The 23,641-nt window shown below is 60.7% G+C and overlaps 1 protein-coding gene across 1 annotated transcript in view; it reads left to right on the top strand.

Moving 5' to 3' along the window:
- LOC118679016 (receptor-type tyrosine-protein phosphatase N2-like) overlaps positions 1 to 23,641 on the top strand; it is a 296,986-nt gene that overhangs the window by 242,463 nt on the left and 30,882 nt on the right. Inside the window, exon 11 of the mRNA XM_036355245.1 lies at positions 174 to 253. Within this exon, the coding sequence (XP_036211138.1) occupies positions 174 to 253 (80 nt within the window). The remainder of the gene's footprint in view (positions 1 to 173; positions 254 to 23,641) is intronic.

Raw genomic sequence — 23,641 nt, forward strand, 5'->3', positions numbered from 1 at the left:
TCACCCGTCAGAGCGGTGGCCTGGGTGCACGCATAGGACTCGGAGGCCTGTGAGGTCTCCTGCGGGGAGCCCTAGCCCTGGCTGCGTGTCTCTGGGCGTGTCGTGCTGTCCCGCACTCAGACAGGACGCTGTGTGCTGAGCTGCACTGACCCTTTCCGAATGGTCTCTCCCAGGGTCCTGGGACCAGCTGTGACCTTCAGAGTGAGCGCCAACGTCCAGAACGTGACGCCTGCAGATGTGGTGAAGGCAGCAGGTAAGGTTCTTTCAACACAACTACACACGTGCACACACATGCAGGCACCAGGTCGGGAGGACAGACAGCCTCTGGCACCCTGGTGCTGGCGGGGAGACAATGGGGCAGTAGTGGGTCTGCTTACACGACTGCGGGTGGACGCGCGGCAGCTCCAGGTGGCGGGCGCCGGTGCGGGGAGGGGGGTGCGGGGGGGGGGGGACTGGGAGAGGATGGGAGAGTGGGTACGGGGGGGGCAGGCGCGGGTGCAGGAGGGGCACAGGTGTGGGGGGGAGGGGAGAGGATGGGAGAGTGGGTACCGGTGGGGGAGCAGGCGCGGGTGCAGGAGGGGCACAGGTGTGGGGGGGAGGGGAGAGGATGGGAGAGTGGGTACGGGGGCGGGGGCAGGCGCGGGTGCAGGAGGGGCACAGGTGTGGGGGGGAGGGGAGAGGATGGGAGAGTGGGTAGGGGGGGCAGGCGCGGGTGCAGGAGGGGCACAGGTGTGGGGGGGAGGGGAGAGGATGGGGGAGTGGGTACCGGTGGGGGGGGCAGGCGCGGGTGCAGGAGGGGCACAGGTGTGGGGGGGAGGGGAGAGGATGGGAGAGTGGGTACCGGTGGGGGGGGGGGCAGGCGCGGGTGCGGGGGGGTGGAGGAGGACATACCAGTGTCGGGAGTGGGTGCGGTTCCACATTTTCACCAGCTGTGGCCTCGCGTCCATGCATCGCGCGGAGACGTGCGCAGGAGGCAGGTTTCAGCAGAAAGAGCTGGTCATAGCTTTGCAGGGAGGGCCCCGCCTGGGTCCGCTCACCGCCGGAGTCGGTCTCGGAGTGAGAGCCTGCGGCCACGGCGCGTGCCGCACGGGCCCTGGTTTCACTGGTGAGAGCTTTGCTGACTGTGGCGGGGCCTTCGCCTCATGAGACTCAGGAGCCACCGCTGCACCGGGCCGCGGGCCCCAGGCTCGGCTCAGCCGCGGCCGTTATTGTGAGACGTAGGAACCATTTTAATGAGGTTTACACCTTTCCTTCCAGTGTAAATGGGGCAAGATATCCCGGCTGGAAGAGGTTTGGGTGCTTGGCTCTCCTTGGTTGAGGCATCAGACATTGACCTCAGTGCGCTCAGTGTCCGTGGGCGGGTGTCCGTGGGTGGGTGTCCGTGGGCGGGTGCCCGTGGGCGGGTGCCGGGCCGGCCGGGGGCGCGGCTCTGACCTGCCCCGGTTGGCCCGGGTTTCAGCGCCGGGAACTCTGGTCCGCGGTGCCCCTTTGCTGGCCGTGGTGGATGGGGCCAGTGCTTTCAGTTACGGAAGGTTCGTGGCCCAGCGGACAGCCCTCGGGCCTGGCGGTCCCTCTCGCAGAGCCGGCGCCCCACCTGCTCTGACGGGGCAGCTCCCCCAGCAGCAGAGCGAGGGGGCGTCGGTGTGGGCGGTGTTGCTCCGCTCGTGGCCGCAGGCTGTCTCCTCCCGGCGCAGTGTCCCCTGGACGCTCGGGCCCTCGGGGCAGCGGCCGGTCACGGAGCGCATCCCAGGTCGGCTGGGCGCCAGCGTGGACGCAGAGGCGCAGGAGAGCCCACTGGGGAGCACGCTCTGGGGCGGGTCTGCTCAAGACTCTGCGAGTGGACCAATGCGAGTGAAGTGTGTTTTTAAATCCTCCCCAAGACATGTCCACTGATCTGGGGAGAGAGGGGAGGGAGGGAGGGAGAGGCCGGCTGCCTCCGACACGCACCCCAACGGGGGAGCGAAACCTAGGCCTGTGTCCCGACCAGGAATCGAACCTGTGACCCTTCGGTGCATAGGATGTCACTTCAACCAACTGTCGCACACGCCGGGCAAAGGCTTTTCCAAAAAATAATGACAATACACGCGCCGACAACGTCTTTTGTTGACTTGATTGCTCTGGGAAACAGGCGGCTGTTTGAAACCTCGCTTCTGTTCTCATTGGTTGTGCGTGCTGCTGCGTGCTGCGTGCTGCGTGCTGCGTGGGTGCTGCGTGCGTGCTGTTGCGTGCTGCGTGCGTGCTGCATGCGTGCGTGCATGCTGTGTGCTGCTGCGTGCGTGCTGCGTGCGTGCTGCGTGCTGCGTGGGTGCTGCGTGCATGCTGTGTGCTGCTGCGTGCGTGCTGCGTGCTGCGTGGGTGCTGCGTGCGTGCTGTTGCGTGCTGCGTGCGTGCTGCGTGCGTGCTGCATGCGTGCGTGCATGCTGTGTGCTGCTGCGTGCGTGCTGCATGCTGCGTGCTGCGTGCTGCGTGTTGCGTGTTGCGTGTTGCGTGTTGCGTGTTGGTTCAGGGAGAAAGCAGACGCGAAACACACGAGCGTCCGTCCGGATCCTGCCTTCGCTGCTGTACCCGCGCATCACGTCACTCTCACGGCCGCTTCTCACGTGTGAAAAATCGGTAACGCACAGGCACGGTCACCATTGGTCCCTTTTACATCCAGAATAATTTTAACCTGTTACGGACGTGCCTGCTGCTGTGTAGGAAAACGAAGTTTGGGCCGCGAGGACCTTCTTGGGGCGTAAGATACCCCGTAGAAGCGGCACCCGCCACCCCTGCCCGCGGAGCCTCTGGGAGCGGAGAGCGGCGCCTCCGAGGGCAGCATGCGGGGCGGCTTGCGTGCCAACACGCAGAGTCCTGAATGCGAATGGCGGTGCCGGTGGCTCCTCCCTCGGTTGGCAGCGGACCCGCGGGGGGGAGGGGGGGGGAAGAGGGGGGAGGGGGGCGGGGGGAGGGGGGGCGCGCGCTCTGCGCCCGCTGCTCGCGCGCCCTGTGACCCACGCAGCCCGGCAGCTGGAACTGGCGGGGCGTTCATGCTGCTCATTTTATACAAAATGACGCGAACTAACGGAGAGGCGCGAGGCCGTCGGTCCGCGAACATCGCTGGAGAAGCTGCGATGGCGGTGGGTGCTGTGCCCGCGCGCAGACTCTGTTCCACGGAGATCCTTCTGGAAGCCCCGCGCTCCCGGGTGGTCCCGCGATCTTGGCCCCCAGCACCAGGCCCGGCTGCCTCTGCCACGGTGGTGCTGGCACCCTGGCTGGGGTCCTGCGTATTGCGGGGGGGCGGGGGGGTGGGACTCACTGGGGACCCTTCAGATGTGGCCGAGCTTCCGGCTGCCTCCCTCGCCCTCACGCCCTCGGATCACAGCCACTGGCACCGCCCTTCCTCCCTCCTTCCCTCCCTGCATGTTTCTATTGATCTGAGAAAGAGAGGGAGAGGGAGGGAGAGAGAAACAGCAGTGAGAGAGAATCACTGATGGGCTGCCTCCTGCATGCCCCCCACTAGGGATCGAGCCCCCCACCCGGCCTGTGCCCTGACCTCCTGGTGCAGAGGTGATGAGCTAGCACCCAGCCGCCAGCTGGGCAGGGAATGCTTTCAAGACAGGGGTCAGGTGCAGGCCCAGATCGGGGATCCCGGCCCCAGTCGCAGGGGGTGAGCGCTGCCCAGCCCTCCTGTGTGCACCTTGAAAGGGGAGCCAGAGCCAGAAGGGGAACGTGTCCCTGACGCTGCTCAGCTCAGCCATCGAGCTCTGGCCCCTCACGTAGGTTCCTGCTGCGCCTTGCTGTGCAGGCCCCAGGAGACAAAACACCTAAGGACCTCCCGAGGGACCCTCCCGCCGGCAGGAGAGGTAGACACAGCCCGAGGCCAGCGAGGAGCTTCGTTGGACAAGACCACCCCTGGGGCAGGGACGCACTGGCATTCCAGTCTGGGGCCGTGTTCTCAATATCCACCAGATGCGTGCCCTTGGCTTGACCTTGACTGTAGCTGGAGAGCCAGCGCTGCCATCCTGCGACCAGAGGCATGGCCGGTGGCCCAGGGGCCGGGCCTGTGGTAGGAGCCAGGCGGCCGCCAGGTGAGGGGAAGAAAGGGCCTCACTGCAGCCTCTCCCCCACCCCAGCCTTGGCCACGTTGGCCACACCCTCCATTCCCAGCGTGGACGGGCCGTGGGCTGTGTCCGCTGGGCCGGCTGATGCCTGGGTGTCACTGCCCTTTCCTGGAACATCAGCGGAACCACTGCTGTGGACGAGGAGAGAGTTGACTCTTGATGGGAAACTCCGAGACCGCTCTGGAAATGCTCGCAGAAGTCCCCAGCGGGGAAGCAGTTCACCCCAGGCACTGAGACGCCTGCCGGGAGCTGAGCGGAAGGGAGAGTCCGAGGATTCCCGCTCTTCTCCGAGGGGAAGTCAGAGCCAAGGACATTCTGGACAGCGTCCTGGTTCCTTCCTCGCCCGAGAGACAGAGCACTCGGGCCGGGGCCACAGGGCGCCTCAGGGGGCTCGGGGGCTGGGACCTGCCTCAGTGGGGGGTCCGAGCGCCGGGTGACTTTCCCAGAGGCTCCGGCTGCTGCTCAGAATTAGCATCTGTGGTCCCCATCGCGGTGACAGCGGCCATGTCCTCCCGGCAGGTTCCCAGGCGAGGGCCCCCCAGAGCTCAGCTGGCCTGCGGGGTCCCCCCAGTGGGCTGCCCGTGGGCACAGGGAGGAACACTTGAGCCAGGAGTGGGAGAAACACGGAGAACAAAGCCTCTGAGAGATGAGACGTGGAGAGAAGACGGGCGCCGTGAGTGGGGGAGGGAGGCCGTGCTCAGACCGCAGGGACTCACCTTGGCCGTGGCCTCTGAAAGGGTGATTCTGACCGAACACGCGCCTGCAGCTCGGCCCGGCCTGGCCTGTGCTCTGCATGGACAGAGCTGTGGGCAGACTCTCCTGTCCCGCCGTGGGGTTGAGCAGAGCGCCCTCAGGGGAGTTTGGTGCAGGCGCTGCCCTGAGGAGCACGACTGTGTCTGAAGATGGGAGTCGGGAGGGAGTGTCAGAGCAGGTGGGGGTGGGCGCTGCGGAGCCGCTCCTCCTCCTGGGCCTCAGGAGGGGCTTTGGGCAGAGGGGAGGCCGGGCGTGGCCTGGGGGAAGGGAGGCCAGGCTCCTGTGCGCAGGGGTGCTTCTGTCAGCCTCGGGACCCGGGGTGGACAGAATCCGGTCCAGGCCGGAAGCTTGGGGATGGGAGTGTGGCCAGGCTGACGCCGGGCTCCTGGGAGCGGCTGGGGGGCCTGGGGTCAGGGTGGTGATGGTGATGGGTGGCCCGAGCTCGGCTCCCACACAGATCGCAGTACTGGATGGTGTCCTCCTTGAACCACATGCTCCCGCAGAACCGGGAGTAGAAGGTGCAGGCCTATGGGCGAGGAATCCTCCCAAGGGCTCCTGCAGGTCTATGGGCTCTGAGGTCGGGTGCTTGGGGGTCAGCTTATACCTGCTGGAGGTGCTGAGTGGCAGGCAGAGCTTGGCTGGTCAGGGTGGCCTGTGTGGGAGCAGGATGAGGAAGTCAGCTGGGGGCAGTGTAGTGGGCTGTGATGTCATACGTTGTGTTAATACATGACGTGGTGCACAGCGCTACTGTGTAACGTGGTAAATGCCATGTAGTGTGGCATGCTCTGGTCTGTGCAGTGTGGCCGGATCACTCGCATGACGGCGGCAGCTCACTGCGCTGTCCATCAGGAGTGTCCGTGCTGATGCGGGGGACTGGAGGTGGGAGCTCAGAGCCTCCCCAGTGAGGTGGGGCCATGTGCCCAGCCGGCCACACTTGTGTGCAGGACAGTTGGGATGCCCTCAGTGATGCCAGGTGAGAGTGGGAGGTCCGCATCCCAGGTCCTGGCCCCTGGGGTGGCTCTCTGGACCATTACAGCATCTCCCAGGGGCCCATAGGGTCATCCTGGCCCACAACCTCCCCTCCCCCTCTCTCAGCTCCATGTTGGCCATGGAGGTAGCTCGGGGCTTCCCTGCACACAAGGCTAGGCTGCTGGAGCCGAGTGTGCAGGGCAGGCTTGCCTGGCGTCAGGTCTTGGGGGTGGGTGAAGATGGGGACAGGGACGGAGAGGCTGCAAACACCGAGTCTGGGTGACCTTGAGATGACCTTGAGAGCACAGCAGGCAGAGAAGGATGGGGCCAGTTTGTGGTCAGGGCACAGCTGGCCGGCCGTCGGTGACTGACACCGTGCTGGGAGGTGAACTGCTTGTGGGAGCTCAGGTGGCAGCTGTGTCCAGTGATGGGCACGCCCCTGGGTGCCAACCGGCATCAGACCCCAGCCTCGCGGTGACACTCGGAAGTCACTGCTGGCCATGTGCCTGTAGCTGTTCTGCATGGTCCAGGCCAAGTTCTAGGGGGCAGGGTGCCTGCGTGTCATCGTAGGGGTCTGCACGGGGACATTGCCTCTCTCAGCGTGAGTTCATGGTGCCGTGGTGCCCAAATAGAAGGGGACTCCTTTTGAACGCAGGGCTGCGGACACACAGCTTTTAAAGACATTGCTTCAAGACGGGCACCTGAGCGAGGAGCAGGTGGGCACCTGGGCAGTGAGCGAGGAGGGCCTGGTGTGTCTCCCCCATCCACAGCTGTCCCCCTGTGCCCGAGGGGCTGGCTGAGCTGAGAGAATGCAGTGTCTGTCGGAAGCCGCCTCCTGGGATTCCCTCAAACCCAGTTCCCATGGCAACCGGCCAGCAAGTGAGAGCAATGCTGAGATGAGGGTTTCCAGTGGCTGCTGCAGGCGGGCACAGGTTTGGCAGAACCAGGGTCATACAGGCCTTCGTGGGCACTCCCAAGCCCGGCTATCCCCAGGGCCTGTCCTGCAGCCTCTGGAGCATCACGGGTGGCAGGCCTCTCTGCAGGCGGCAGGCCTGCCAGGCCCAGGGCGGTGGCACTGGAGTTGTCCTGATGTGATGGTCTGCAAGGCTCGACAGCAACAACCCCTTAAAGACTCCCCAGGGCCCCCAGTATCTGTGCACTGATTGCCCCCAGGCAGGTGGTGCTGACCCCGCCTTGCTCACCAGCACCCCAGATCATGGCTGCTGCACCCAGGTGCTCAGGTTAGTGAGCGGTCACCTGGCCTGGGCGAGGGGTAGGACCCTGTCAGCTCTGGCACTTGGTCTGTGGGAGGCTTGTGGTCAGCAGCCCTTGCTGGTTGGCAGGCACCGGCACCTCTGCCGCGTGCGGGCTTGTGCTCCTCCCACTGCCACGTGTCCTCTAGCACAGGATGCCGGGGCCCTGAGGGCCTCTCAAAAGTGAACCTACTGATTTGCACAAAGCTGGCTGCCTGGCCCCCCGCTTCTCCATGAGGAAGTGTGCGGAGGGCACCAGGCACACACTGGAGGCCTGCGTGGGGGCACCACTCCTCACTAACGGTGTCAGTGCAGCCCAGTCCGAGGGAGACGTGGGTAGCATGGAGGCACAGCTTCAGCAGCCCGGGGTGGGGGGCGGGGAGGGGAGTGTGCTGAGAGCAGCAGCATCCTGGCCTGCAGGCCAGCCCTGGCCCGTTCCAGGTGACAGGCTGTCGTGGGTCAGCCCTAAGTGGTGGAGGTCCCAGACCTGTCTGGGCGTCTGCTCCAGTGGGTCAGGGCACAGGATGGGGACAGACACTGTGAAGGAGCGGGCAGGGCGGGCGTGGGGGGACTATGTTTTTAATCCTCACCTGAGGCCGTGGTTGTTAAAGTCTGTGGTGCACCAGAAAGCACATTGTTTGCTGACCTGGCATAAAAGCAGGTGTAACTGATTTGTTCACACTGGGTGGCTATGGCGTTGGCCGCTGTCATTTTTTATTTGATGATCTAAGGCAAAGGGTTCAGTGCCCCGACTTAGTAGTCAGGTATTGCATTTCTAAAACTCCTCTCTGGCCGATTGCCCAGTGGTTAGAGCACCGGCCTGGGCACTGAAGGACTTCAAGTTTGATTTCTGGTCAAGGGCCCTTACGCACCTGGGTGACAGGATGGGTCCCCGGCCCTGGTCGGGGCACGTGTGTCCTGGGGTGTTTCTGTTTGTTCCTCTACCCTTAGACCTGTTCTTCCCTGAAAACAAAATAGGCCTCAAGTGCCAAAGGCAGGGCTGGGGAGCGCGGGAGCGCAGGAGCGCGAGAGCGCAGACGGTGTGCGCAGGCGCAGCCGGGCCCTGGCGGCCGTGGGCAGGTCCGCGGTGGCCTGGCAGGGCAAGTCTGGGGCGGGCATTTGCTTCTCATGTTGAATTTTTGCAGACCCGAGCACAACACATGTTACCCTTGCCTCCTCACCATGTGGTACAAACTACTAGGTGGTACAATTCTAATTTAACAGCCAGAGTGGAAAAGAAACTTCCAGAAGGGCCACGTGGAAGTCTTGAGGGGGACCCAGTGGTGTGGCTCCTTTCCTGAGGACCCATCCTCCGAGAGTCACCCCGTTAGAACAAAGATGTCCTGTCCTCCTTGCCACCCAGGAAACGGGGTTGGAGGAGCCTGTGCCCGGACGCGGGGAGCCCCGGGGACACCATGGCGGGTGGCCTGCGGCACATGGAGGCCTGGGGCTCTGGCACAGGCTGGTCCGGGTGTGGGGCTGGGGAGAATGTCACATGACTGGCCCTCCGAGGGGGGAGGTGCAGAGACTTGGGTAGGCACCGACGCTTCGCCCTCCTGAGAGGAGGTGGTGGCTGGTGCAGCAGGACAGACAGCTGTCTGCTGACCTCCGCCCGCTGGGACCCTACGCAGGGCCTCGCCGGGTGCTCCGGAGGCCTGTGCAGCAGGATCAGCCCCTGGGGGCTCAGGAGGTTGGTGCACCCCAAGGGGCCCTCGGGCACGGTTCAATGTGCGAACAAGGAGGCAGGACAGGCCGTCCCGGCTCCCTCAGCAGCAGTGCGCTCCACACCCGGCTCACTGTCAGGGAGACGCACCAAGGGGCCCGCAGACCCTTTTGGAGGCCCATGACGCGAGTGCGCCCGGCTGAGCGGGAGGCGCAGGGTCAGGCTGGTTCCCTGGGCCCTGGCCTGGGTGGCCCCTGATGGCTCGCTGTGCTGGCTGGTGTGGGACAGTCTGAGGGCCACGTCTGATAGCTCAACCTGCAGGGGTTTTACACAGACACTCGGACCATCTTGGTGCCTGAAGTCCAGGCTGTGTCTTCCTTGGCTTGTTTCTGAAAGTGCCCCGGACAGTCCTGCCCGGATGCATCTGGGCTCACGTCCGAGCCTCCCTGGGAACCGCCCTGCCACAGGCAGTCAGGCAGTGGCACTGGGCTGTCATCGAAGGCTGGGCGCTGCCCCAGATGGGACCCTGGCGCTGCATCCTGCAGTCAATGAGCTATGGTTTGCCTCGCCTGCACTCAGTGACTCAGCTCAAGACAGGCTGAAGTCGAGTGAGTGTTCTCCCTGATGATGGAGGAGCCTTCAGGAGAAGAGGCACTATGAGGGGGACGCCCCAAGGTTCACAAGGCAGTGAGTTCTCAGCAGCCCATGCCTAGAGGAGGGAAACCTTCCTGCCAAGACCGGAGTTCTGGGGCCCCTCACCTGTCAGATCCTGCGCAGCCCGAGGTCAGGGGAGTGTGTGGCCTACCCAGCCATTGCGAAGGCCAAGTGTGACACCATGACCAGGTGGGGCACCGTGACCAGAACCAGGTTTGGAGTCAGGACGGAAGCTGAGTCAGCCAGCAGAATGGGGTCTGAGCCCCTCGGTAGCCAACACTGAGCATGTGCAGACGGCAGACCACCAGGACCCTCACTGCAGCACCCGGCAGGTGAAGGGGTCTGAGTTGTGCATCAGTTACCGGTGTGCATCCTCTGGACTTCTGAGGTTCTCTTTGTTGAGGTATAAATTTTACACACTCACCAGCACCCTCAGTCAGGGTCTGGTGCCCCCTGGCTAGGGCTCTTCTGTCCTTGGCCGATGTCCTGTGGCTCTTTCCCTCCCCTGCTGTGTGCACTCCAGGCATTTGCACTGTTTTCCATGGTAATTACTGTGGCTCGATCGTATCCACTCTTTCCTGACACCTGCTGTGACTAACCGAGTCAATACAGGCATTTCAACCAGGGGAGCCTCAGGCTGTGACCGGTGGGGGATCCAGGGACACGCAGAGGTGGTCAGGGCGGAGGCTCGTAAGGAACGTGTCTGTGAGCCTCTCTGTCTTGGTGGCGCGGTGACTGGCAGTAGAGTCGTGACCAGGTGGGCAGTGCAGCAGTCCCAGGTGAGAGGTAGTTCCCGCTCACAGGGAGCCACCTGGCCATCGGTGGGGTGGAGGGGAGCAGAGCGGGCGCCCACAACAGGAGCAGCAGGGAGGAGGGTCTGCAGGGAGGGGTGCCACCTGGAGCGTGAGCCGTGGTCCTCTGCCCCTCCAGGCTGAAGCTCCTCTGTGGCCTTGACCCCGACCTGGCATGCCCTCCTGTCTGTCCCTTATTCCCTTTGAGCACCGATTTCCACCCTAATCCTCAGCACTGGCGGGGGGCTTGGGGACCCAGCAGCCCACCAGCCGACATCACACCCAACCACGTTTACCTCCAAAGTGGTCCTGGGGTCAGAGCCCGCCCCCTGGCTGCCAACCACATCCCCCCTGCAGGCCCCGCTCACGGGCATCCCGGCCCTCAGCCCGCAGCACACCCTGTGGACCTCCCGCGGGCGGCACCCACAGCCCTCTGAGAGCGAGCGCCTGCGTTCTGGCACCTGGTGTGTGGCGTGGAGATGCGTCGAGAGCCCTGTGCTGTGCACTTGGGCTGAGAGGGGCTCCCACCCGTTCTCACCAAGAGAAAGCCAGGTGGGTGACTCCTCGAAGCAGCAGGTGCTCAGTGTGACTTGGGGGCCCTTCCCCGGTGTGTGCACACGCCGGGTCCTCGCGCCGCTCCCTGCAAATGCATTGCAATGCAGTTTGCCAGTCACAGCTCAGTATAGTGGGGGTGACATGGGGATGAGGGAAAGGTGTCGGGGACACCACCTGCCTGGCGCCTCCAGCTGGTCCTAGGTTCCCCACCCCCACGGGGGCTCCCGCAGGACCAGTTGCCTGGCTGAGCGGCAGGGCTCATGCTTCGCACCCAGCTCTTGCCTGGCTGCCTGGCTGCCAGTCACTGTCTGCATGTGAACACGAACTGAAGCAGACTTGGGGCCGCTCATACAGAAATGAGACAAAGAACATGAGTGTTTGTGGGGGACTTTAAAACCAACCCACCTCCAAGTGGCCACAGCCCTTGCACAGCTGCTCCGCAGGCCGGCGCTGGGCTGCGAGGCTCCTGTTGGGTGGCACCTCTCTCCCGTGGAGCCACAGACCAAGGCCAGAGACCCCTTGGAGCCTGGGCCTTTGTCCTCACCCGCTCCTGGGTGGTCCCCACCCTGGCTGCTGCACGGACCGAACCCTCAGAGCCTCTTGTCTCCCTTGCTGGAGTCCGGCGCTTCGTGAGATGTTTCTAGTCGGGAAATCAACTGAGGCCAATGATCACGGCCCTTTCTTCTCCAGCGGCTCCTGCGGGCCGCGCTTGTGAGAGCGCTGGGCGACGCCCGAGCACACCTTCCTATAATTTTAAAGCAAAAAGATATTCTTCCAGAAGTGCCACTCTGCCCTTTGCTGGAGTGTGTGTTAACAGTATTAATCCAATTTAAGGGGGAATGACTCTGTATTGCTTCCCACAGACATGCACACGTTCCCTTTTAAGACAGGAAGGCTGTGCCGGCGCTGCTCCCGCGGCAGAGATGGCCGGGCTGCTTAGTGCGGGTCAGTGATGGGCCAGCAGAGCCCTGTGGGCGGTGCCTCTCCGTCACCATGTACATGATTCGTTTCACCTTGTAGCCGAGTCTCTGAAAATGCAATTAACAGTTTCATATTCAGCAGCAGCAGCTTTTATTCCTGCGCAAGCTGCGCAGCATTTGCATCATAAAAAACTAATTGGTAAACACAGCCTCGCCAGCTCCTCCGCAGGAGCCCAAGTCCCTCCCGCTAATTGGCTCGGCTCCACACACTGGGTGGAGTTTCAAAGGCCCGCAGATGAGAGAGCCTGCAAGCCCTGTGTTCCACAGAACCGACTCCAAGGAGACGGGGAGACTCGAAATTAACGCCAAATTGCAAGCGACGCGCTTGTCCAGCCGTTGCCATGGAAACCACTTGGTCTGCTAATCTGATGGGGGTGGTGTTTATTGAGATTCGTCCTAATGACCTTCGGAGGCAGTGAGCTTAGTGGGCTCTCCGCCCTGGTCAGCAGCCGCTGCGTGAGGCCATCCTGAGCTCCCCTGGGCGTTCAGCCTGACCCTTGCCGTCCCCTTCTCTGCCCAGCTCAGCGCCCAGCACATCGACCCAGCCTGCCTGTGCATGTGTGCGTGTGTGTGTGTGTGTGTGTGTCCCCAGGGGCAGGGGTGTGAAGCTTACACACATATTCCATGGGAGAAATTGGGGCCTGTGAAGTGTGGGCCTTGGCCAGTTCTCCACATGTGTCCCACAGAGCCGTCCCTCCGCCCGTCCTCCTCCCCCTCCTCCCCCCCCCCTCCTCCTCCTCACAGTGGCTCAGTGTAGCTGTGCCCACAGATAAGCAGTTTCCTGTGATGAACTGGTGACCTCTGGTTTGCCAGGTGTTGGCCTGGAAGTGGTTCTTGCTCCCGGAGGGGGTAACGCCCGTGCCATCTGTCCAGCGTCTTCCGTGAAGGCTCCTGAGCCGGGAGAGGCTGTGCAGTGACATGCCCCACCCGTGCTCAGCTGTTCCGTGTGACGTGAGGAAGGAGACCCAACTTGTTCAGTGACAGGACAGGTTCCACCAGCTGAAGACTTCTGTTCTTTCCCTCCTTCCTCCCCCTCCTCCTCTTCACCCTCCTCCTAGATACCAGGTTCCCTAGTGTTTAACATGGGAACGGTCAGACAGTTATAATACACACATATGTGTATTTGTTTTGAACTCATATAAACAGTTATTTATTCAATTGCAAAAAGGGAGGGGGTGGAGAAAGACCTTATATGTTCTATGCTAGTGGCAAAAAAACAGCTCTCTTTATTTAAAAACTAGGGGCCCGGTGCACGGATTCATGCACCGGTGGGGTCCCTCAGCCTGGCCTGCGCCCTCTCACAATGTGGGACCCCTGAGGGATATAGCAGTGCTGAGGTGGCAGGCGGCCAGGGAGGAGCCCCCGCTGGGGCCGGGCACAGCTCCACTGCCACTCATCCTGGCCCTGCGCCTGCTGCCACTGTGGCCGTGGCCGCTGCCGCCGCTGCAGCTGCGCTAACCAACCGTGAGCCCAGCTTCTGGCTGAACAGCACTCCAGCTGTGGGAGCGCACTGACCACCAGGGGGCAGCATCAGTGCATGTGATAGCGACTGCTCCACCGGTCGTTTGGTTGTAATGGTCACTTAGGCTTTTATATATAGACTAGAGGCCCGGTGCACAAAAATTTGTGCACTCGGGGGGGGCGGGGGGGTCCCTCAGCCCGGCCTGTGCCCTCTCGCAGTCTGGGACCCCTCGGGAGATAACGCCCTGCTGGCTTAGGCCTGCTCCCGGGTGGCAGAGGGCAGGCCCAATCCCTAGGTGCAGCCCCTGGTCCGGCTCAGAGCAGGGTCGATTGGGGTGTTGGGGTGCTGCCCCCTGTCATGCACAGAGCAGGGCGGATCAGGAGGTTGCGATGCCACCCCCAGTCACGCTCAGGGTAGGGCCGATTGGGGGGTTGGGGCACCGTCCCCTGTCACACTCAAGGCAGGGTCGATGGGGAGGTGGCGGCGTCACCCCCTGTCACGCACAGAGCAGGGCCAATCCGGGGGTTGGGGCGCTGCCCCCTGTCACACACAGAGCAGGGCCCATCAGGGGGCTGGGGCACCGCCCTCTATCACCCACAGAGCAGGGTCGATCAGGGGATTGGGGAGCTCCCCCCTGTCACGCACAGAGCAGGGCCCATCAGGGGGTTGAGGAGCTCCCCCCTGACACTAAGAGAGTAGGGCCGATAGGGGAGTTGGGGTGCCGCCACTCTCACACTCAGGGCAGGGCTGATGGGGAGGTTATGGCTCTACCCCATCACACACAGAGCAGGGCCCGTGGGGGGGGGGTGCAGGTTGGGGCGCCACACCCTGTCACACACAGAGCAGGGCCGATCAGGGGGTTGGGGCACCGCACCCTGTCACACACAGAGCCGCAGGACAATCAGAGGTTGGGGAGCTCCCCCGTATCAGGCACAGAGCAGGGCTGATCAGGAGGTTGGGGCACCTTCCCCTGTCGCAAACAGAGCAGGGCCGATAGGGAGGTTGTGGCCCCGGCCCCTGTCACACACAGAGCTGCAGGGCGATCAGGGGGTTTGGGCGTTGCCCCCTGTTACGCTGATCCCGGTGCTGGGAGGCATATTACCCTTTTACTATATAGGGTAGAGGCCTGGTGCATGGGTGGGGCTGGCTGGTTTGCCCTGAAGGGTGTCCTGGATCAGGGTGGGGGCCCCCACTGGGGTGCCTGGCCAGCCTGGGTGAGGGGCTGATGGCTGTTTGCAGCTGGTCACACACCATTCAGGGTGGGGGTCCCCACTGGGGTGCCTGGCCAGCCTGGGTGAGGGACTGAGGGCTGTTTGCAGCTGGTCACACACCATTCAGGGTGGGGGTCCCCACTGGGGTGCCTGGCCAGCCTGGGTGAGGGGCTGATGGCTGTTTGCAGCTGGTCACACACCATTCAGGGTGGGGGTCCCCACTGGGGTGCCTGGCCAGCCTGGGTGAGGGACTGAGGGCTGTTTGCAGCTGGTCACACACCATTCAGGGTGGGGGTCCCCACTGGGGTGCCTGGCCAGTCTGGGTGAGGGGCTGAGGGCTGTTTTCAGGCTGGCAGGTGACGGAAGCTCCCAACTGCTCCTTTTTTTCTTTTTAATTCTGGGCCAGCTTTAGCTCTGAGGCTCCAGCTCTTAGGCCTCCGCTGCTGAAAGTAGGTATCTGGTTTGTTTCGGTTCGAAACAATGTGTAACTCCAGCTCTGACTCCAGCTCTGAGATCCCAGCTCACCGAAAGCTGGTTTCTGGGGTTTTTTTTAGCTTCTATATTTGTTAAAATGTTTCAAACTGCAGGCTCAGAGGCCTGCAAGGCAGGTGGGGAACATTGGTTTCCTCCGTCACTGAAGCAAGCAAGCCTCATGTTAGTTTCAAGCTGCCTGGCTGCCGGCCGCCATCTTGGCTGACAGTTAATTTGCATATCGCCCTGATTAGCCAATGGGAAGGGTAGCGGTCGTACGCCAATTACCATGTTTCTCTTTTATTAGATAGGATTAACAAAATGAACCACTGGTAAGTAAAGTGGAAATGACAGTGCTTTCTTTAAAAGTGGATTTCAAATACGTAGCTGGATGGAAGAAGCGAGATGGCCAGGGAGCAGGTGAGGATCAGAGAAAGCGGGACCGGGCCGTGTGGCCATGGCCCCCAGCCTGGGACGGACAGGCCATAACCCTGGTGCTTCTGGATCACACTGCTCACGGCCATGCCCTGACTTTGAACCCTGAGACATATTCTCTTTCTCTCTCATTTGCTCCAAATGAGATAATGGATGGATGGATGATGAGAGGGTGGGTGGGTGGATGGATGGGTGGACAGATGGACAGATGCATGAGTAGGTGGACGGATGAATGATGGGTGGTTAATGGATGGATAATGGACAATGGGTAGATAGATGATGGGTGGGTGATGCATGATGGATGATGGATGAATGGAAATTCTTCAGCGGCAGCCAATACCCCTATATACCCAGCATCATGGTATCTTGGAAACTTGTGTAAGCCCTTACGGAGCTCACTGACTGAGAGGGAAGGCAGGGCTGTGGCTGTGCAGCAGGAGTGTAGGAGCAGTGTTTGCCTCGGGGAGCACACTGCTCAGCTGACGGGAGCCTTGACCAGCTGGAGAAAAGTCGTCGTGGGCGAGTGGGTCACATGACTTTTTCTCCTGGATGGCTGTGTTTTCGCCACCCGCGTGCATTTTCTCCTGTTAGTGGAGCAGTTCTCCAGGGGGATAACAGGTCCAGATCTTGATTGTAGGCATCATGCCTTTTGGTCATGGATTGAAGAGGCAGGTGGTATGAACATGGGCATTTTCTTCAGATTCCTTCTGAGTGACGTGTGACAGTGTAGGCATGTTGGCCCTGTCTGTGGGGAGCAGACGGCACACGGGCTGGTGCAAACCTCAGTTGCTGTGGATGAACGCCGGCGCCAGGTCCCAAGCGCTGAGACCTCAGCCACGACGCTGTGTGACGCTGCGTGCCAGGTGGTGTGGCCGTTGGGAGGTGGCTGGGTCTCTGGGTAGAGCCCTATGCTGAGGCCAGTGCCCTAGGAGAGAGGAAGAAACACAGACCTCTCCCTCCACCTCGCGCAGGCATGGTGAGCAGATGGCCCCTGCAAGCCAGGGGAAGGCCTTCGCCAAGCGCCCACCGTGCTGCGCCCGACCCTGCACTGCAGCCTCCAGAATGTGAAAAGTGAGCGTCGGCCCCGGTGCCGGGTCTGAGCAGCCTGAGCGGACAGAGACGCGGTCCTGCCTTTACCGCCCCCCCACCTGGTGCCACTCCCATGCACACCGTGAGTGCTGTCCTCCGTGCCCAGCAGGTTCTCCTTCCTGCCACAGCTCCTTCCTCCACAGCTCCTTCCTGCCACAGCTCCTTCCTGCCACAGCCCTTTCCTGCCACAGCTGGCCCTGCCTGCCACAGCTTCTTCCTGCCACAGCTCCTTCCTGCCACAGCTCCTTCCTGCCACAGCCCCTTCCTGCCACAGCTGGCCCTTCCTGCCACAGCTGGCCCTTCCTGCCACAGCTCCTTCCTGCCACAGCTCCTTCCTGCCACAGCTCCTTCCTGCCACAGCTGCCCCTTCCTGCCACAGCTCCTTCCTGCCACAGCTGGCCCTTCCTGCCACAGCTCCTTCCTGCCACAGCTCCTTCCTGCCACAGCTGGCCCTTCCTGCCACAGCTGGCCCTTCCTGCCACAGCTGGCCTTCCTGCCACAGCTCCTTCCTGCCACAGCTGGCCCTTCCTGCCACAGCTCCTTCCTGCCACAGCTCCTTCCTGCCACAGCTGGCCCTTCCTGCCACAGCTGGCCCTTCCTGCCACAGCTCCTTCCTGCCACAGCTCCTTCCTGCCACAGCTGCCCCTTCCTGCCACAGCTCCTTCCTGCCACAGCTCCTTCCTGCCACAGCTCCTTCCTGCCACAGCTGGCCCTTCCTGCCACAGCTCCTTCCTGCCACAGCTCCTTCCTGCCACAGCTCCTTCCTGCCACAGCTGCCCCTTCCTGCCACAGCTCCTTCCTGCCACAGCTGGCCCTTCCTGCCACAGCTCCTTCCTGCCACAGCTCCTTCCTGCCACAGCTGGCCCTTCCTGCCACAGCTCCTTCCTGCCACAGCTCCTTCCTGCCACAGCTGCCCCTTCCTGCCACAGCTCCTTCCTGCCACAGCTGGCCCTTCCTGCCACAGCTGGCCCTTCCTGCCACAGCTCCTTCCTGCCACAGCTGCCCCTTCCTGCCACAGCTGCCCCTTCCTGCCACAGCTCCTTCCTGCCACAGCTCCTTCCTGCCACAGCTGGCCCTTCCTGCCACAGCTCCTTCCTGCCACAGCTCCTTCCTGCCACAGCTCCTTCCTGCCACAGCTGCCCCTTCCTGCCACAGCTCCTTCCTGCCACAGCTGGCCCTTCCTGCCACAGCTCCTTCCTGCCACAGCTCCTTCCTGCCACAGCTGGCCCTTCCTGCCACAGCTCCTTCCTGCCACAGCTCCTTCCTGCCACAGCTGCCCCTTCCTGCCACAGCTCCTTCCTGCCACAGCTCCTTCCTGCCACAGCTCCTTCCTGCCACAGCTCCTTCCTGCCACAGCTGCCCCTTCCTGCCACAGCTCCTTCCTGCCACAGCTGGCCCTTCCTGCCACAGCTCCTTCCTGCCACAGCTCCTTCCTGCCACAGCTGGCCCTTCCTGCCACAGCTCCTTCCTGCCACAGCTCCTTCCTGCCACAGCTGACCCTTCCTGCCACAGCTCCTTCCTGCCACAGCTCCTTCCTGCCACAGCTGCCCCTTCCTGCCACAGCTCCTTCCTGCCACAGCTCCTTCCTGCCACAGCTCCTTCCTGCCACAGCTCCTTCCTGCCACAGCTGGCCCTTCCTGCCACAGCTGACCCTTCCTGCCACACCTCCTTCCTGCCACAGTTCCTTCCTGCCACAGCTCCTTCCTGCCACAGCTGACCCTTCCTGCCACAGCTGACCCTTCCTGCCACAGCTCCTTCCTGCCACAGCTCCTTCCTGCCACAGCTGGCCCTTCCTGCCACAGCTCCTTCCTGCCACAGCTGGCCCTTCCTGCCACAGCTGACCCTTCCTGCCACACCTCCTTCCTGCCACAGTTCCTTCCTGCCACAGCTCCTTCCTGCCACAGCGGACCCTTCCTGCCACAGCTGACCCTTCCTGCCACACCTCCTTCCTGCCACAGCTCCTTCCTGCCACAGCTCCTTCCTGCCACAGCTGGCCCTTCCTGCCACAGCTCCTTCCTGCCACAGCTCCTTCCTGCCACAGCTGGCCCTTCCTGCCACAGCTCCTTCCTGCCACAGCTGCCCCTTCCTGCCACAGCTCCTTCCTGCCACAGCTGACCCTGTCTCTTCTGTAGCAGTAGAACCGTGCCGCCGCCTCCTGTCACCCAGGTGTGCCCATGGCTGGTTAGTGAGACTCATCTGGAATGTTCTTCCCGCCCTGCGCTACTCTTCCTATCCCTTCCTCACTCCTGCTCCCGTGACACGACCTGGGCGGCAGGGTGGGGTGTCTGCGTGCTCAGTGCCCGATCGCCCTGAACTTCCTGTTTCACACAGAAAGACGCATCTACCGCGTGGGCGACGTTGTTCCGCGTGGGGTCGTTCCTGCGACTCACAGTGAAGTCAGTGCTGCGGAAAGTGCGCCACTCGGAGTGGGTGCTGATGGGCCTGCTCACCCCATCCCTAGGGAACTGCTCTGCACGTCTTAAAAACACTTCCTTCTACATTTTGTGAATTTTGGTCATTCCTCCCTGTGGATTTGTTACCCCGTTAAAGTTTCCTGCGATGGTTTACCAAACACCAGAGATGTTTTTATTTGAAACGATGTGCTAGGAGTTGCAGCTGCTCGCGCTGCCGCGGTGGCACTCACTGCGGCTGAAATCGGCGGCTGTGCCCTCTCACGTGCAGCCTCCAGGCAGCTCCCCCTCGTCTTTGCCCGCTCGCCTAGCAGATAGTTTTAAACATCTGCTCCATGTACATTAAACACTAGGAAAACTGCACAAATGATGAAGTTGCGGCCCCGCCCGCCCTCCCGGCCCCGCCCACCCTGGCCCTGCCTCCATGCTTTTTGACCTCTCAGAAGCCACTTGGAATCTTACTTTCTGTCTGAAGTGGCTTTTTATGTCAGAGCCTTGGATTACTGAATTCCAAACCACCTTAGGCTCCCTTGTCTTCTCTGAATTTTTTAGGAGAAATCAACAGAAAAACAAAAGTAGCCTTTCCACACCCATTAGCATAAGCTGTGCGGACCTTCAGGACGAGGCCAGGCCGGGCCCCAGCAGGAAGCTGTGTGTATCCCCATTTTTCTTCCTTCTCTTTGTTCATGTAACTATCAGCACTTAGCTTTTCTACATTTTATACTCCAAAAGGCTTTAAAATTACCCGTCCTGTATATCACCATTGTTGCAAGAACAGAAATAAGCATTTTAAAGGTACAATTGGGCAGAATGGAGGATAACCCTTTGAAACCCATTTTTGAAAATAAACTCAGAGTCATGGAAGTGAAATTTACTTGCTTGAAGGACATGGCTTATAAAACCTACAGGAATTAGATATTGTCACAAATTTCTTAGAAATGGAAACAGCTTTAAGCAGAGCAGTGTCCAAGGGTAATATTTCTGAAAACTAAACCATGAGGAAACAGACAAGCCTGCCTGTTTCTACCATCTCGGTAATATCACATAAAAGTAGCAAAACCATAGCAGAAACCAAGCTTAATTTTTTAATTACCTTTCCTTTTGTTGTTGTTGTTAAATAAGGCATTATCCAGTGCGAAGGGATGTGTCTAATCCTTTAAAAAATATATCTTGGTGCCCTGGCTGGGTGGCTCAGTTGGTAGGAGCATCATCTCATACACCAAAAAAAAGTTGATGGTTCAATCCCCAGTTGGGGAGCATATGGGAGTTAACCAATGGTTGTTTCTCTCGCTCTCCCTTCCTCTCTCTAAAATCCATAAACACAAAACTTGGGTGAGGATTATATATATACTAGAGGCCCGTTGCACAAAGAGATTCGTGCAATAGGCCTTCCCTTCCCCTGGCTGCCGGCACCAGTTTTCCTCCGGCACCTGGGACCCAGGCCTTCACTCCGCAGCTACGTATGCAAATTAACTGCCATCTTTGTTGGGTTAATTTGCATACTCTCCTGATTGGCTGGTGAGCATAGCGGAGGGATGGTCAGTTTACATGTTTGTCTAGTATTAGGTAAGATTAACTTTATATTTGCTGCTGAGGATACCAGCGCAGGCTGTGGGGGCAGAGGGTAGGGAGATGCCAGGGGTGGACACAGAACCGACAGGTGCTGCCCTGTCCTGGGCCAGATGGGGCAAGTGACCATCTCCTCCCTCCTCCCCAGGAGGCACGGCATGCTCTTCTCAGGCCGAACCTCTCTGTGGTCTCTTTTGGGGGTGATAACATCCCCTCTTTACCCCTCTGAACACTGGAGCATTAATAGAACAATGTCTGCCTTTTCCTCGGCTACAAGTCATGGGCGTCTTAAACAAGGGACTGAAGCCATCATGGGCACGGCTTCCGCGTAGACCAGTTTATCCTCACCCCGCGTGGATTCCCTGGCCCCCGGCGGCGAGAGCCATCGCGGTTCACAGGTGCGGACAGTTTCCTACCAGGACGTGAGAGGAGCAGGTGACTTTGCAGTTTATAAAATTGCAGATGAAGTTGGCTGATTACATTGACAATAGTGATGGAATTAATAGGTGCTCTTGAAGGAATTAGACAAGCGAGCTGCTCTTAAAATATAAGAGAGCGAGAGCCTGGAGAAATGCTACTCCATCTTATGAGACACCTTGGGAGGCTGGGAGGGAGGGCTGATGGACTCAAATCAACAGCTGCTGGAGCGTGGCCTCGCTAGTGACCCACAGACCACAGGCCCTGCCCCCCCCCCCCGCCCCCGACTCCGCTGGGCCTCAGAAGGAATCCGTGCCCTGGGGTTGAGCACAGACACCCGTCTCCCGCCCCGGAGGCCGGCGTCCTTGTCAAGGGGCCCTGTGGCTGCGCAGAGGGACCTCCTGCCCATGTCCTCAGGTGGCCCTTCTCTGTGTGGGTCTGTGTCCTCACCTCCTCTCCTTGTAAGGCAACCAGCCCTCCTGGGTCAGGGCCGTCCACACGACCTCAGGAACCTTCGTCATTTGCGTGGAGACCCATCTCCAAACAGCCACATTCTGAGGCTTCAACATGTGAATGTGGGGGTGCAACTCAGCCCATAACTGGACCCAGATTCACCCACTACCCTCTCCTCACCTCAATTCTTGTCTCAAGTTCCTGTCTTGGCCTTAATGTCCACTGTAGTGGACGTGGTCCTGTACCTCCAGACCCCCCAGCCAGGGCTGGCCAGGGGGCTCTATCTTCTCCGTGTGCCCAGAGGGTTGGTGCCCACGGCTCATGGCCGAGCAGGCGCTGATCCCATCGGTGCCGAGTTGGGAGGGCTGCGAAGGGCTGCTCCTTGGTCTCTGCTGGGCCTCCAGGCGCGGGGCCTCCAGGGCTGGGCCCCCAGGGCTTGGCTGCAGGGTCTGTCTGAGGTGCCGAGGCCCATCCTGGGTGGACTTCTGCACCTGCCCCTCTGCCTCTCTCACTCCCAGTGAACCTGCCTCCAGGGCGTGGAGCCCAGACCTGTTCCCGGGGCCTCTCCCTGACGCGCTCCACCCGCATCGTGGTCCTTCACAACTCTCTGGGCGCCTTTCCTCAGCTGTCGGCTCTGGGAGGGGCGGGCTCATTCTGTCCTTCACCGTTGGTCCGTTAGTCCGGCTGCATCACTGCGCTTCCCAGGTGCACCTGCTGCTTGGACGTCAGGACAGTGTCTCTCTGCCGAGGGGTCTAGTGTCCTGCGTCTCCTCACCACTGTGCCTTCCCAGGGGAGAGGCCATCACAGGCACCTCCATCGGCACCTGCGGCCGGGCTCCGGGCTGGGAGCCGCCGCTGTGATGGCGGGCGCTCGGCGGGATGGACTGACTCTGGTCCTGCCCTAAGCGGCGCTCAGTGACTCTGGCACAGGAGTGAAGCCGGCGGATCATTTCCCATGAATGACGGAGGCGGGACCAGGACCCCCCAGGCTGCCGTGTGCCCTCTGTGGCTGGCATCCTTGGCTCAGAGGTCATTCCTTTGTGTGGGACTCGGCGCAATCCTGGTGTTTGGAGGCGGTGGATCTGTTTGGGCTGCAGGAAGGGATTTCTGAATCGCAGTGAAGAGCGCTTGCCTCCAGATGGTCTCCGATGCGCCAGCGCCAGCCCCAGTGCCAGGAGCCGGTCCATCCTTGCTGTTTCAAAGGACCTGGCATATATGGCATACTGTTCTTAATATGTTTGCTCACCTTCTTGGCACTATGTGTTTTAACCAAGGTCACCTCTCTGAGAAAGGTTGTTTCCCCAGGTAGGGATTTTCCCCTGAAGTTAGGGAGGGAATAAAAGTCCTTAACTAAGTGCCAGGCGGGTAATTAATCACTTTAACTACGAACAATCATGCTTAAGCTACATAATCTTTACTCCCTGGAATGGAGATAAGAAATGCCCTAACCTTTGGAATAGAGATTGATAGGATTGGAATCAACTGGTATAAATACAGATGTAACAAGACAACAGAACACAGAACCTACACAGAACGTAGAGACAGAACCTAGCGAGAGAACATGGCAAAAGACCCTGGACAGAAACTGGCCACAGAACCTAGAGACAGAACCTGGCTACAGAACCTGGATAGAACATGGCAAGAGAACCTGACTAGAACCTGGCTGGAGAACCTAGCGAGGGAACATGGACACAGAACCTGGCTGGAGAACCTGGCTGGAGAACCTAGCAAGAGAACATGGACACAGAACCTGGCTGGAGATCCTAACCAGAACTTCGTTGGAGATCCTGAACAGAACTTGGCTGGAGATCCTAGACAGAACTTGGCTGGAGATTGTGGCTAGAGATCCTGGCAAGGCTGCTGATCAACTGAACTCTGTCTCCATGTCATTCCTTCTTCGCCGACTCCGTCCACACCTTTGGGGACCCCTGGACCTGCTGGGGTTGGACCCCGGCACCCCAGTGCATCTGGTTCTGGGTGAAATGCTGTGAACAGAGCAAACCCAGATCTCAGGCGCAGCTCTGTGCTGTCGAGCTTTCTGAGGTTAAATGCATGAAAAGTTTTCTGCTCTTTGAACGCAGTAGCTGTGCTTCCGGTATTGATGGGCAGTGTGTCCTGAAGAGTGATGGAAAGAGGGGAGCGGCCTGAAGTTCCATCAGCACATCACCCACGTCTGTTTACAACGCGGGAGCCCTGGGATGGGCACCGAGTCCTGCTCCGGCTGTGCCGTGGGAGGGAAGGGCGTCGGCAAAGGGGGGGAGACAAAATGGCCACCAGCCAAGTCTCCGCATCAGGACCTTGCTGAAGCCGATGGAGCCCAGAGGGCGTCTTAATCATATTTTTGAAGGATCGTCTGACTTTTAAAAGTTTTTTACCCAAACTTGAGTAGGTGCCAGAGGAAGCAG

Source organism: Myotis myotis, unplaced genomic scaffold, assembly GCF_014108235.1.
Source record: "Myotis myotis isolate mMyoMyo1 unplaced genomic scaffold, mMyoMyo1.p scaffold_m19_p_22, whole genome shotgun sequence".
Classification (NCBI taxonomy): Eukaryota; Metazoa; Chordata; class Mammalia; order Chiroptera; family Vespertilionidae; genus Myotis; species Myotis myotis.